Source organism: Cetorhinus maximus, chromosome 5, assembly GCF_964194155.1.
Source record: "Cetorhinus maximus chromosome 5, sCetMax3.hap1.1, whole genome shotgun sequence".
Lineage (NCBI taxonomy): Eukaryota > Metazoa > Chordata > Chondrichthyes > Lamniformes > Cetorhinidae > Cetorhinus > Cetorhinus maximus.
This window is the reverse complement of record NC_135883.1, coordinates 18,229,382-18,245,150: the sequence shown is the minus strand read 5'-3', so window position 1 is coordinate 18,245,150 and position 15,769 is coordinate 18,229,382. Positions and strand designations below refer to the sequence as shown.

General features: G+C 40.1%; 1 protein-coding gene across 4 annotated transcripts in view; it reads left to right on the top strand.

Annotated features, from left to right (window-relative positions):
• Positions 1-5,875, top strand: part of atad2b (ATPase family AAA domain containing 2B) — a 169,678-nt gene extending 163,803 nt beyond the window's left edge. For all 4 annotated transcript variants that reach the window (XM_078541574.1, XM_078541576.1, XM_078541572.1 and 1 more), the window contains 2 exons: positions 501-629; positions 3,905-5,875. In XM_078541574.1, the coding sequence (XP_078397700.1) occupies positions 501-629; positions 3,905-3,946 (171 nt within the window). In that variant the 3' untranslated portion in view covers positions 3,947-5,875. The remainder of the gene's footprint in view (positions 1-500; positions 630-3,904) is intronic.
• Positions 5,876-15,769: the final 9,894 nt, after the last annotated feature.

The following is a 15,769-nucleotide window of genomic DNA, read 5'->3' as shown; positions in this document are numbered from 1 at the left end:
CCCTCCTCCTCCTGCTAATTGTTTAAATATTCACCACTATTCATGACTGGATGTGGCAGGACTTTGTTGACTATAATTTTTCAAGTCATTGATGATGATGCATGCCATTCCTCAAATTTAATTTGTGCCTTATGCTAGCTGTGCTCAAATTGGTTAAAATTTTTGTTTCAAGAACTAAATGTCTCTGCATTAGCCTTTTCCATGGGAATTGTTTATATTTTCGACTGATGTTGCATGAATTTCAGGTTGTAACAATTTGTTTCAGGCTAAGCATCAGTTAGGGTTTATTTAACTTTTTAAAATTTAAATTCTGTTAGAAGTTTGTGGAATGTCCTTTCTAAAAAGGGATTGACGAATGTCTGTTGGAAAGGTTTTGAAGTCAAAGGTGTAACCATTGATGATCTAATACTCTAGAGGATCATGACTCCTGTACTGAAGTAACCTGTGGTTTGTAGCAAGTCAAGATAGCCTAACCAGATAACTTCCTTTGTCTTTTGTAGCATATTCTCCAGTTGGCCACTAGGACGAGCAATAATTTTACAGTTGATCAACTCGAAAAGCTTTATTCTTTGCTTAGTCAATGCATCTATCGTCACCGCAAAGAATATGACAAATCCCATTTACTTGAGGTAAGCAGTAGGTTTAAGTTCAATCTGATGCTCACTCTATAGGAGCTGTTTACAACTGGGCTAACAGAAATATTATGGCCTGAATTTTCGCTCCTAAATCAGGTGTGCAGAGTCGGGAAAATTCTTGACTCCCCAAACCGGACTTGGAGGAAACTGCCCCTCACCCACCCCCACACACCCCATGTACCATCTATATCAACTCATGCTACCATAGGCCTCCCTCCCACCCCCTATGGCTCCTCATACCCTCCAAGCCAACCTATGCTCGTCTGCTCACTCCCATGGCCCCTATAGCCCTATGCCAACTTAGTGCCAACTCATGACTCCCAGTCATCCCCATGGTCCTTTATAACCTCTATGTCAACTTAGTGCCAGCTTATGCCAACCCATGTTGCTCCCCCCCCCTCCACCTTTTGTCCTTACACCATCCATGTCAACTCAGTATCCACCACGGGCAGACCTCAGGAGCCATGCTGAGATGAAATTCAGAGATGAGTTCAGAAGGTTCAGACACTTGGTATCCATGGAGAGTTTGTAAACTGGATTTGAAATTGGCTGTGTGGGAGAAGACAGAGAGTGGTAGTGGATGATTGCTTCTCAGACTGGAGGTCTGTGACTAGTGGTGTGCCTCAGGGATCTGTACTGGGACCATTGTTGTTTGTTGTCTATATCAATGATTTGGACGATAATGTGGTGAATTGGATCAGCAAGTTTGCTGATGACACTAAGATTGGAGGCGTTGTGGACAGCGAGGAAGGCTTTCAAAGCTTGCAGAGAGATCTGGACCAACTGGAAAAATGGGCCAGAAAATGGCAGATGGAATTGAATGCGGAAAAGTGTGAGGTGTTACATTTTGGAAGGTCAAACCAAGGTAGGACATACACAGTAAATGGTAGGGCACTGAGGAGTGCGGAAGAACAAAGGGATCTGGGAGTTCAGATACATAATTCCCTGAAAGTGGCGTCACAGGTCGACAAGGTTGTAAAGAAACTTTTGGCATACTGGCCTTCATAAATCAAAGTATTGAGTATAGGAGTTAGGATGTTATGGTGAGGTTGTATAAGACATTGGCGAGGCCAACTTTGGAGTATTGTGTGCAGTTCTGGTCGCCTAACTACAGGAAGGATATCAGTAAGATTGAGAGAGTGCAGAGAAGATTTACTAGGGTGTTGCCGGGTCTTAAGGAGTTGAGTTACTGGGAAAGATTAAACAGGTTAGGACTTTATTCCTTGGAGCGTAGAAGAATGAGGGGAGATTTGATAGAAGTTTACAAAATTGTGAGGGGTATAGACAGAGTAAATGCGAGTAGGCTCTTTCCACTTAGATTAGGAGAAATAAACACGAGAGGACATGGCTTTAGGGTGAAAGGGGAAAGGTTTAGGGGGATCATTAGGGGGAACTTCTTCACTCAGAGTGGTGAGAGTGTGGGACGAGCTACCATCTGACGTAAATCCGGGCTCACTCTTAAGTTTTAAGAATAAATTAGATTGATACATGGATGGGAGAGGTCTGAAGGGTTATGGACTAGGTGCAGGTCAATGGGACTAGCGGAATAATATTTTGGCACAGACTAGTAGGGCCGAATGGCCTGTTTTCTGTGCTGTAGTGTTCTATGGTTCTATGGTTCTAAATAAAGTTTGAGGTATCTATTACATTCTTCACTTGATTTAAAAAAGCACTCTCATTGATAGAAGCCCATTCAATACATTTAAATCCCTTATAAAACAAATTGTATTCATAGCCCCATATCCCTTTATAACCACTTGGAGCTGTCAATCAAGCTTTGAATTTACAGGCTGCCCACTGTGATAATGATAGGTTGTGGAAGCAGTTAAGCAATCCTAATACTATAATAAAAACAGAAAATGCTGGAAAAACTCAGCAGGTCTGGTAGCATCCATGGAGAGAGAAAAACAAAGTTAACGTTTCGAGTCCATATGACTTCTTCAGAGCTTAATACTAATACTATAATGACAACCCTCAAGCTTATTGCAAGCATTGATTTTTTTTTCAACTGAGAGACACAGCAAGCTGTTTTTTTTTCATTTAAAGTGCAGGGGTTTAAATAACTTGACAGCTCCGTAGACTTTATCTACCTTTATGCACATTAGCATATACTCTTAACAATCACAGAAGAGTACCTAAGCTCTCCAAAAAGGAACTTGACCTATCCAAAGAATTCAGTAAGTTTCGACCTTTTCCTCAAATTTGTACGGCCCACGAGTTGTGTTTCAGAAACCTGGGTAACAAAAATTCCTCCTGTGCTGCTTTAGATGTGCCATTACCTCTGTGAACTGCAGACGTGTGAAATACATCACATCTGTTTCCCCCCAATCCCCCCACCACCCCAGCGAAAACGATGGGGGCTGGATGTGGGTATGGGACTTTCACATTTGGGGTTCCGGCATTGTTTTGGCTAAGGTGCCGAGCCCTTTTGTCTCCACGAAAATTCTGATGAAAGATCGTTGACCTGAAATGTTAACTCTGTTTCTCTCCACAGATGCTGCCTGGCCTGCTGAGCGTTGCAAGCTTTTTTTATTCTTATTTCAGATTTCTGGGATCCGTAGTATTTTGCTTTTGACTTCACTACTTAGTTGTGCAAGTAGTTATTTGTTAAAAAATTGAGCACCAATCATTGGTGTTGAGAGAATAGTTACTGAAAGTTAGGAAAATTGGTTACATTCTGGTCATTAATTTATGAAGCTATTAATAATAGAGTAGCTAATTGTATCTACTATGACTAATGTAAAGACCTTCTAAAAAAAATAAACAAAAGTCTCTGATTATAAGAATGATAATCTGCAAATTAATTTTGGTGCCAGTTCTGCCACATCATCATCATCAGCATACTAATCCATGAACCCTACCATAGCTTAAACCTTGACCTTCTGTGAACTTTAAAATATCTTTGATGCCATTAAACTGTTTTATAGATGTACTGCATTCCAGGTTGTTTTTGAAACCAATTAGTTTGCTATTTCATGAAACTGACTTACATGGCTATTTTTCTCTAAACAGTTAATTAGTTTTATTTTTGAATCTGTTTGCTGCAGCTACAGTGATTGGGGAATTTATATCAATTACCATTTTTTTTAAGTTAAAACTGAAAATGGTTTTCATCGAAAAGAATGCTCGTGTCCTTCATTATTTATATTTCATTTTGGTGTTTATTTCACTGAAAATCTGTTTGCTGCCAGATGAAACAATGTTATAGCATAGTGTGGTGCAGTTTGAAATATGCTCATTAATGTATTTTTATGATTTGATTGATATAGGAAATGGAGAATCTATTAAAGACCTTTCATACATTCCTGTGAACCTTTGAAGAGGAGCAGGTTCATCACATAAACTGCTTGCAGGGAAGCAGCCTTCTGAGCCATTCAGCAACATTCAGAGCCTTGGTCTTAATCTCTCTCTCTTAGTGAATTGGTGCTATTGTCTCAGGTACCTGGAACAGACCAGCCTACAGAACCAAACTGGACATGATTGAGATTACACATTCAAAACCACTTGCCATCACTGTTGCACAGTCTGGTGCTATAAAATATAAAGGTGGTTCTCATTGGTTTTCCTCCCCAACGTTAACTTGCCATCATTGAATGCAATGGAGCAAAACGTCATAATTTAAGAAACTGGATAGAGTGATTCAGCCTATTTTATTAATTTTTGACAACATTTAGCTTAAGATTCGCTTTTATATTGATGGATTTTGGAGTTTTGAATGTTCATTTTGTAGTGGATTAAACCCTGTCGATGCTTGCGTCATGATAAATAGCTGGAGTAACTGGATGCAATTTTGAGAGTAATTTTAAAGCCACTGATCGCTGTCATAGTGTAGGCTTTATTCCTGAACTGAAGCTGGTGTTTTGTTTTCTTTCTTTCTAAGCACAGAATGTGAGAATTAACACAATTGCAGGTCCAGTGTTACAAGACCCACTATCCAAACATCCACTACAGCCTCTTCAAAATATAAGGTGCATTATAACAAAATATGCAAAACATACTCACTTACAAAAGAACAGTGATCTTGGACTACTGCAGCTATATGTTGAGCTACCTCAGCTTTTTCAGTCACACAGTTTACCAGTTACCATCAGTGTTTACTGAATACTGTAAGTAGTGTGTGCGTACTACAGTTTACTTTCTAAAGCTAAGGTACTTGATTATAAGACATTTTTGCAGTTCCTCATACAACTTGCAAATTTTTGGCTTCAAGAAACTGCAGTAATCCAAAGTGCTCTTCAGAATTCCCATCTGAACCTTGAACTCCCAACTTGAATAAATTTCAGTAAAATGACTGCTTAGGACTATCTATTTAAAATGTAGAGAAATAAAAGTTTATAGAAATTTAATAAGACTAATAGGAACTCACATGAATTTCATTGACATACGTTTTCACAGTGATGTTTTCCTTACCTATTTATTGAAGAAGTATAGCTGCAAGAGGGTATTTTACAATCTAAACTACACTAAACTAACAGCATTTTTTACGGAGCAAATTTCGGAAATTGTTATTACAAACTGTACATTTGTTGAAAAACATAGCTGAATTTTGTAGCAAGTTTCTGATTAAAAAGGGTTAAATAGGTCTCAGGAACTGCTGCATCCTTACTGTTTTTGAAATGAATTGTTTGTTCTCTATTCCATTTGCAATTTAACGTCCTGTGCCAGTAGCAGCATTGGTAGCATCAAACAAAACCTACAAATATTTTTACGTGTGTTGTACCAAATTTAATAATCTTTTAAATCTCCTCCCTTACCTGATTTCCCCCATGCCAACTCGTTTTACCTAGATTCCTTTCAACAGAGGATGTATTTTGTCTTTCGCATTTGTTTTATGTCATGTGTTTCATAATCCCACCTCCACTGAATATGGGAATGCCAGGTCATGTAGATGAACATGGGATTCATCATAATATAAGCTTGAATTCCTTTGAAAAGCAGCATTGGCTGTTGTATTTGTACATTTATTTTCCTAGTCATTGGTGTCTTGTTTTGGTTTCATATAAAGGTGTGTCTATTTTTGTTTGATTGCTTAGCTTTGCAACATTAACTATGCTATATATTGAATTCTATAGTTATTGAGCATTGTATTAAAATGACTTTCCATTTTTTGAATTTCACTTTAGTGTGAGATAATAAGTTATTTAAATGTTTTGTTTTTAAACTTTGGAATTTGGAATACTTTTACTGTAATTTGTAAGCCAACTGCTGTGAAATACTTGAATAAAGGTGAGAAGCAAGAATATTGTTGTGACTACATTTGAATCAATTCATGTAGAAAGCTTTGCAATCTGAAGATGTGATTAAAAGGGTACTTGCATTAATGATTAATAGACTTCACTTTCTGTGGTGAGTTTAGTGGTCAGTTAATGTGAAAATGCAGGAACTTCCTGAAAATCATGGAGTTGAAGATGAGATGCTGTTTTCACCAAGTTAACGTTGGAGTGACAAATCAAACAGCAACTTGAGGCGGTTTGCAATTCAAGGGTTATCTTTTTCTTGCCGCATCTTGGTGGCTGATTTGTACATTAATAACAACATGCATTAAATGTGGATATGGGAATGTCTTCCCTTATTGCACTTAACCAACTTTAAATTGTTATGCAAAGTCAAAGCTCTTTTTATTTACATGATTTGTGCAGATCGATCACTAAAGTGTTCCTTTTGGACTTTATCTGAAGAGTAATTCTTAGATAAGTTTCCATGATTACTAACCTGTTATATAATATCGCATGAGATATGTGCTCGAATCTGGTCTTAACATTTCTGGTTACCAACCCTACATATTAAAGTATGTGTGACAAAATAAGGAGCACCTTTTCATGACTTTATCTAAATATGGTTTAAAACTAACAACTAGCTTTATTTCTAAGGAAAGTTCATTGTATTGGCCATTTTTGTCACAAAAACAATGTAAGTAGCTGTATAGTCAGACCATGGCAATGCAAAATGTCTGTTCTTGGTTCTCTGTCAACCTCTTTGCCCAGAAATTAAGTCAAAAGTTGTTTGAAGGCTTACACTGATATTTTGAATGGTTAAGTTAAGCAGGGTAACAAACAATGAAGTACTGAATTTAATTACTTTGGCTGAATTGTTAGATATTGCAGATGACAGCAATATCCTTATGCATAACATTTCCATAAATTGTAGATTCTTTGTTTTTGGTTTGTCCAAAGACTTCAAAGGCTCCCCTGATTTATGAAAAGCACAACTTCTGAGCTCCAAGACGGTGTAACTGGGGGTACCCCAGAGATGCACCGGGGACTCTTCCCTCCTCCCCCGGAAGTTCCCAGGTAAGTTGCCTGGGCAATTGCCCTGCACTGGGAACCATCTGAAAATGCAATTTAAATTGCAAACTTCGGATGGTTCTGAATGTCTTACGTGGATAACTACCCAGAAAAAGTTAGAATTAAAACCACTCCTAGCTTCTGGATAACTATTATACAGACCCACACCAATGCCCAATGGGAACTCCCAACCCCCAAGGGACTTCCCTCCACCACCTGACTACCACCCCCTTCGTACCCCTCTGCCCCCCCCAACCAGGACACATACTATTCTCTCTTTTCTCTATTTCCCCACCCCAAAACCAGGGGACTCTTTTGCTCCCCACCCACCGAACCCCAGGGGATTCCTCCCTACTCCCCAACTAACCCCCTCCCCAGCACCGCCAGGGGACTGCCGACTACTTCCCCCCTCCCCCCACTGACTGGCCAACAACCCCCACAGTTTGGTAACATTGTCAAATATTTAAATTTTACCCTGCATTCCAATATCCAAGTCACCTTATATGTATCAAAAAAACCAGTGGCCCCCTAGTACTGACCCTCGGGCACACAACTGTTTCCCATCCTTCAATCTGAAAATCAACCATTTACCATGACTTGCCGTTTCCTGCCCTTAAGCCAATTTTTTATCCAGCTGGACACTGACCCTTCCATTTCATGAGCCTCAATTTTGTTACCCAGCCTTTTATGTGGTACTCAGTCAAATGTTTTCTTACAATCCATATAGACAACATCCATTGCATTCCCTTCATTAACCTTCTCTGTTACTTATTCAAAAAAGAAATTAGATTAATCAAGCCTTGTTATGACACAGCCGATGGTAAATGCTGAGCTGTTCAAATCCCAGGGGGAAACTTGAAACAACTGTCGCAACTGATTTTCAATTTGTATAAATTTCGAGATGAGTGCCTTGACTTCAGTGGTAATAAGACCACCAAGTCTTATAGGTTTTTACAAAACTAGATTAAACATTTATTAAGAAGAGAAATGATTTTAAATACATAGATCTACAAATTACTGCTATGATAAATTGTAAATCCCCTAATCAATCTAACTCCCAGTTACACTTCCGTTAAGGCATCAGTAAGACAGATTTTAAAAGACCCAGGCAAAGAAACATGATACCCTGAACAAGTGGATTTCCAAGTGAGGTTTCTTAACTTCAGTCCTTTGAAGACAGCAGCTTGAGGCATAGATGCTGAAGGCTTTTTCACACACTTGTACAATCTTAAAATCTTTATACATACCTTCCTCTTTGAATGCAAATACCCATTGTTTCATTATTGTTATGACACAGCAGTTGGTAAAGGCTGAGTTGTTTAATTCCCAGAGGGAAATTTGAACAACTGTCATAACCTATATTTTCAATTGATATGTTTGAGATGCAGCTCTGAATTCAGGAATAAGACTACTAAGCCTCAAGAGGGTTTTTATATTAAACTAAATTAAACATTTATTAATTTAACAAATTTAATAATTACACATGTCTACAAATTACTACCATAATAACTTTTAAACAAATCCCCAAATTAACCACTCCCAGGTAAATCTCCTCCAAGGCAACAATAACCCATAGGCTTTAAACAGACACCAGGCAAAGCACATTTGACTGTACAAATTCAAAATGAGGTTCCTTGCAATTTGGTTCCTTTTCAGACAGTTGTAGGCTTACAAGCTGGTTAGATCTTAAATGCCTCTGACTTACACACACAAACTCCTTTCTGTTTATACTTAGCTTCTCCGTTGTAAATTTTCCATTGTATTACTAGGTTTTTAATTAATAATATAAACATATTGCTTGGCGCCTCCCAGCTAGGTGCAAGATTTTACCCATTCTTTTGAATGCTTTATTCAACAAATGCAAATTTTCACTTCTCCTTACATTTATCTAATTAACATATCAAACTACTATACATCAAAGCACCCAGGCTAGCTGGTTTTAATTCAATTAAGACATACACATAGATGCACACATAGACACAGACCATACTACAAGTCCAACTTAAAAAAAATAATTTCCAATAACATCATAGACATTAATATCTCTTCATGAAACTATGTATTTGGACTTTATCTCCCTGATAATAAAACCCTCTCAAGTTTTACCAGCAGTCTTTGGGAAAAATAAACACACTGTTTTTAAACTTCACCTGGCTAGGTGACACATTTCGCCCCTCCTTTGAAAACAATCTAGTCTGGTTTATTTCAAAATGCAAATGTTCCCTTGACAACTATGTTTCTAAACTTCCCCGTGTTTATCTAATTAACATTTCAAACGTAACCTCTCCTCTTAGATCAAAGCACCCAGATTAATTCAATTAAGTCTTACAGACACATTGACACAACTCATTATTACTCTATTTTACAATAAATTCCAATAACATTGAGAATTATTATATCTTCTTGGCAAGCATGATCTGCCTTTTATCAATCTGTGCAGGCCCTCCTTAATTCACTTGAGAGTCTCTAAATAACGCCAGTTAATTTTTTTCCCTGATTATTTTTCTACAACATTACCCACCACTGATGTTAAACTAACTGGCCTGTAGTTACTTGGAATGCCCTTACATTTGCCACCTTCCAATCCTCTGGCACCTTCCCTGTATGTAGGAAAGCTTGGACGATTATGGCAATCTCCTTCTGCTATCTCCACTCTCACTGCCCTTAGCAACCTTAGATGCAAGACATCTGGACCAAGTGACTTATCCACTTTAAAGCATAGCCAGCCTTTCTGGTCCAACACTCAAAGTTTGATGCTACCCAGGACAATGCAGCCCACTTGATTGGCACCCCATCCACCAACTTAAACATTCGCTCCCTCAACAGCAGATGTGCTGTGATAGTAGTATGCAAGATGCATTGCAGCAACTCACCAGGGCTCCTTGACAGCATCTTCCAAATCCGTGACCTCCACCACCTAGAAGAACACCACCGCCTGTAAATTTCGCTCCAAAGCACACAATCTCCTTGAAACTCTGTCACCGTTCCTTCACTGTCACTGGGTCAAAATCCTGGAGCTCCCTAATAGCACTGTGGGTGTACCTACACAACATGGATTGCAGAAGTTGAAGAAGGCAGCTCACCACCACCACCTCAAGGGAAATTAGGGATGGGCAATAAATGCTGGCCTACCCAGCAATGCCCACATCCTGTGAGAGAATAAGCAAATGCATCATGCTATCAATCTTCATCCCTTTCATTACCTCTACCATATCTACTGATATTTTGTCAGCATCCACCACTTAATAAGCACTTTGTATAAGTGTTTACTAAAGTATTTTAGCCTTGCCCTGCACCTCTAAGCATATAACATTACTTTGTCTCAAAGAAGCCCCACCCTGCCTCCTACTACCTGCTTACCATTTATATCCCTGTAGACGTTTTTTGGGTTATCTTTTATGTTAACTGCCATTCTATTCTCATTTTCTCTTTGCTAGTCTTTTCCTCTTCACTTTGCCTCAATCTATTGTATTTGGCTTGGTTCTCACTTGAAGAATTCACCTGACATGCATCTTACATCGATTTTTTTTCATCATATTCTCTCTCTCTATCTTGCTCATCAAGCAAGGAGCCCTGGTTTTAGTTCCTCTGCCTTTCTCTTTGGAATGTACCTAACCTGTACCTGAAACATCTCTTTCTTAAAGACCTGTGTTAGGAGAAAGCTCTAATCACTGCATTGTAGCCCAGCTGCATGTTGTGATTGAATGTGGAAATGCATATTGATCTTCCTCATTTATTTATTTATTTATTTTGGACGCTTTCTCCTTTTTGATATGTGTAATGGTCCTGTATCCCCTGCTGCTGTCAAAGAGATTTGAGGAAAGCCCAGAAACCAGTCTTCAGTAGAGATGGAAGGAGATTTCACATTGTCACCGGCACCAATAGAATTGCTCCAAACTTTTCTCTGGATAGCACTGTAGAAGTACCTTTACCACTTGGACTGCAGTGTGTCAAGAAAGCAGCTCACCACCACTTCAAGGATAATTAGGGGTTGGGCAATAAATACTGACCTTGCCAGTGACACACTCATCTCATGAATGAATTTTTAAACATGTTGAAGATAATGGCAAGTTTTGGGGAAGTGGTGGCAAAGTGTCACTTCACTCTGTTAGCTAAGTACAAGTCCATTGAGAAACGTGGTACAGCTTTGACTTAACATTTTCTGGATATGCCATCAACTCTTGAAGCGTATTGGACATTAACATGAAGTGTGTTTTGTTTGTGCTGAGATAATGTTTGCAGTCTGATGGGTTGATTCCATTCCTGGTGTAAGACCTGGGGTTCCTTTTAACTTTAATTGTAAGACTTGAGTTAATTACAATTTTTAGGCTGAGTGGGGAGAGCTGATCTAAAAGGGACTTTCAGTTCTAACTAGCTACAGACCACGCTGAGTACAAGTGTGCTGTCACAAGTTTCACAGAGTTTAAGTTAATTACAATAAGTACAAACATACAATACTCAATAAAGGCAGTGGAAGCAGTCAGTTCGTTTTAGAACACCGGCTCGTGACTTCTGGTCAACTGCAGCACCGACTCTTGTTCTGTTCTTTTTTATTGAAAGATATACTTTATTCGTAAAATATCTGAAAGAACATTACAAAACATTTCTAAATCACCATCACAAAAAGTGCAATCAGATTCAACTTTTACACATAGATCACGAGGTGCTTCAATACAATCAATGAATAGCACAGCGTCGACAGCAGCAGATGGTTTGTTGCCACGCCACCTTGAAGCTCCCCTTCCACCATCTCATCACCCTGACTAGGACATGTCCTGGAGTTCTGAGTCTGCGCCTGGGTGCAGCTCCTCCAGGTTGCCCCAAAACCAGTCATGTGGGACTCTGATCAACACATGCTGCGGGGGCAAAACACATCTCCTCATGACCCACTGTCATGGCAATGATACCGGGGTGGGGGCATCCCTGCCACGTCGTGGGACTCCTCCTCCCATCCGGGGGGGACCAACACCCCCCACCATGCTGCCACCTCCTCGAGGAGGGCAGCAAGGCAGTCACCCGAGAAACGAGGCCTACCCTCCAGCCTGGTCTGCTCACCCGAACCCCTCTGCTGCAGCCTAGCACTGGCCAATGTGAGCAGCCTACAGGAGGCTGCACTGCCAGGTCGCCACTGGACCCAGCAGTCTGTGCACACCCGCCGCTGCCCACACACTCCTGCTATCCTCAGGAGTCGGGAAATACGCTGAGAGGGCCTTAATTGGCCCACCCACGTAAAATGGCGGCACAGACCCGATCGCAGGCGGCAATCGGATCTGCGCCTGCTCCCAGTCTGCCTCCCCCTCCCCCACCACCCCGCCCCCCCACCCCCCCCCACCCCCGCCAGAATGAAAATTCTGCCCCCCTGTTATTTTATTACGTTTATAGCTTTCCACTAAGATGCCGAGGCCCTGCAAGGTAATTTATGTGTCTGCTTCTTTGAGAGTAGAGGATGTGTGGTGTCATGTCCCAATCATTAATATTTTGGCCTCCATATCCCAAATGTTTAAATATTACATCTAGGTGTTCTGGAGAGTTCAAATGCCTATGTGATTTCCTAGTGACTGCTGATGCCTGGAGCAAGTACTCAAAAATGACATAAGAGTACAAGAGACATGCAGCCTTAATTACAAAGGTACTTCAACATGGAATCTATACGAAGTGTGTTTAAAAATCAGTGCATAGAGGCAACCAGTGTGTTAAAACTGTGGTAACAAGATACACATATAAGATGTAGCATGATACATATTCATAAGGAATATAAGTCACAAGAACTGCACAACTACAGAACTTAATTCCAAAGTGATAGGCTTATAGACCTGTTACATACTTTAATAGAAAGCAACTATTTCTTTTTAAGGCACTTTAACTTAAAGGCTAAGACAATTTAAGACATAGGGCAGGATTTTCCTGTTGGGGGGTGGGGCGGGGCCCACTCGCCGACATAAAATGACGCACGGTGACGTCGGGCGGAACTCCCGATGTCACCACGCCCCATTTAAATTTTCAGGTAGGCGGGGGCTCAGCAGAATCAGTTGTGCACCCGCCGACCTGTCAATGGACAATTGAGGACAGAGTCATTAAACTAATTAATGGACCTGCCTGTCCAACCTTAAGGTTGGCGGGCAGGCCGGGAGCCCTGGCAGGCATTAGAGAAAGAACGACACCTCATCCTCGGGCGGGATGAGGTTTCATGTAGGTTTTTAAAAATTTAATTAAAGTTTTTAAAAAAGTTATGGACATGTCCCAAGTCATGTGACAGTGTCACATGAGGGGTCATGTCAGGGAATTTTTTTTTCTATTTTTAAAATATTTTTTATTGTAGAGCCGATCTCCCTGAGGCAGCTCTTAGCCTCAGGGAGATGAGTGACTCTTTCATGCGTATGCACAAAAGAGTGCACTCTCGGGTTTAGGGATTCCCCCCCCCCCCCCACCGCCCGCATAGCATTTCCGTGCTGATGTCACGCTGGGCGGGCCTTAATTTGCCCGCCCACGTAAAATGGAAGCGCATCTCCGCCCGCCCGCACTTCAACCTCCCCCCGCAACGGGAGGAAAATCCTGCCCATAGAACTGTAGCTTGAGACCTAAAACTGTTTCACTTCACACAATAAGGCCTTCTAATTCAAGTATGACTGACAAGTGTTAATGGCTAGGGGGTCAACGGTTTCACAGTTTAGGTTATTCAATCTTGATGCGCTTTGCAGCATTTGCTCTGCAATTAAATTGCAAGTTGCCCTCACATTTGTCCTGTAATCAAGCCCTAAAATGTAATGTTACTTTGGCCTAAGGCAATGTGACACATTTCACTTGGGGAATGTAACTAATACCAAAACACCATATGGTGTGATACTAGTGCCTTACATTGATAACAATTCAGCAGAATATATTAATCCATATACTTTGATTACTTGATCCTGATACATAACTAAGCTGCAACCTAATTTTAGTAAACATGGCATTTCCTACACTGTGGTTTAACAAAATTGAACTTTGATTCTAGAGTAAATCAGGTCATTAAAGTATTAATGGTGTCATTTGATGTAAAATTTGTATATTCTGAAGCAATCCTTCATTGCTAATTTGTGGCATTTTGCTGGTATGTGTCTGGAAATATGCGGAGGATGCAAGGAATACACACACAACATGATTCCTGCTGTATAAAGTATACAGTAGTTGCATTCCACGTTTGCGTGAACGTATTCAGGTATGTGTTGCATTATTATATGATATTTATGAATGTAAACATGACAAATAGAATTTAAATGAATAACCAGGTATTTGCTGCTTAGATTTGGTCAGCAAAGAGAGGATTATTTTATGTAAATAATTCAATTCCTACTGACGGAATCAGAATTTGCTAATCTATAGTACCTAGAAAACCAAGTGCGTTTCTTAAAGGGTAATCACGTATTACAGACTTAACTCATTTATTTTTCTGGTATTGATGGAATTGACCAAATTCTTTGTACTTCATATTTCATTCAAATTGTTAATATATTAATTGCTTAACCTTAACATACTGTGTTCTTGTGTAATCTCTGCTTATTCAAAAGAATGTGTAGTTCAGCACAAGAATAAATTTAATCCAGGAAACAGATTAGTGAAATTGGGGTAACTGACAAATAACTCTGCAAAAATTATTTGAAGGACAGCTGTCAATAGTTTTCCTATCCAGATGTTGCACAGACACATTTGGCATACTATCAGAGAGGTTCATCAGCCTCCTGGCTCTTGCCTGCATACTTTTCAGTCATGCAGATGCTTTTTTATGGCATGCTGACCAGAATTCTGAGGAATATCTGATGCATAATCTGGAACTTTATATTTGACTATGATGGACACATTTCTCAGCATGCTATTTGTTGTCAAGATATTGAAAATAATGAGCCAACAATCACTCCCAGGCCCATGTCAGTGAAACACTCAGTAATGCAAGGTTTTGCAATATTGAGGACGGGTATAAATAAGAATTGGGCCTCTTGGATCCCACAGCATCATGTCAAAATCAGTCATGTGACATTGGAATCAGTATGTTGCTGTCAGTCATAGCTGAGTTGTAGCACTTTCTGCTGAGTCAGGAGGTCATGGGTTCAAACCACTCTCCAAAAACTTGAATATGTAATCCAGGCTGACACTTCAGTGCAGTACTGAGGGGGTGCTGCAAGGTGTGAGTGTGCCATCTGCTCTCTCAAGGTTGACACTAAAAGGTCCCATGGCACTATTCAAAGAATGGCAGGCAAGTTCTCTGCATTCTGGCCAATAGTTATCCATATAGCAACACCACTAAAGCAGATTACATCATGGACATCCAGGGCTCTCACACATGCAAATCCTTTCCTTTAGTATGAGTGAGAGTTACGGACGAGGAAACTGTACAATTAAAGGTGTTTCAAGACGTTTATGAATATGTAATACGAAAATAAAAACGTGAACTCTATTGGTCACAGACTGGTGATGCCCCTAGCACCTACAAGTCTGCTGGTGAGAGCGTGAAAGTGCTGTCCGATAAAATATGTCAAAATGATCTGACTTCTGGCTCTTGAGCTTTTAGTCACCAAGTGTGGATCACCAGCAGCATCTGGCTGTGTAAGAACTACACGTAGGGATCCGAGCAACACCAACATGGGTCCAGTGCAAAATACAAGTGCTTTTAGGGTTGTTCATTAGCACAGTATTCATGACTAACAGAGATTCTACTCCACATGTTCACAACCTGAGGAATTGAGGGGGCGGGGAGGAGAGAGGAGTCTCCAGACCTCCAGTCTTGTTCGAAACATGATTTTGTCCTAGCTTCTGTGTTCCAGATGAAATTAAATAATCTGTTTGTATCCACATCATCCTTTCCTCTCCAGTATC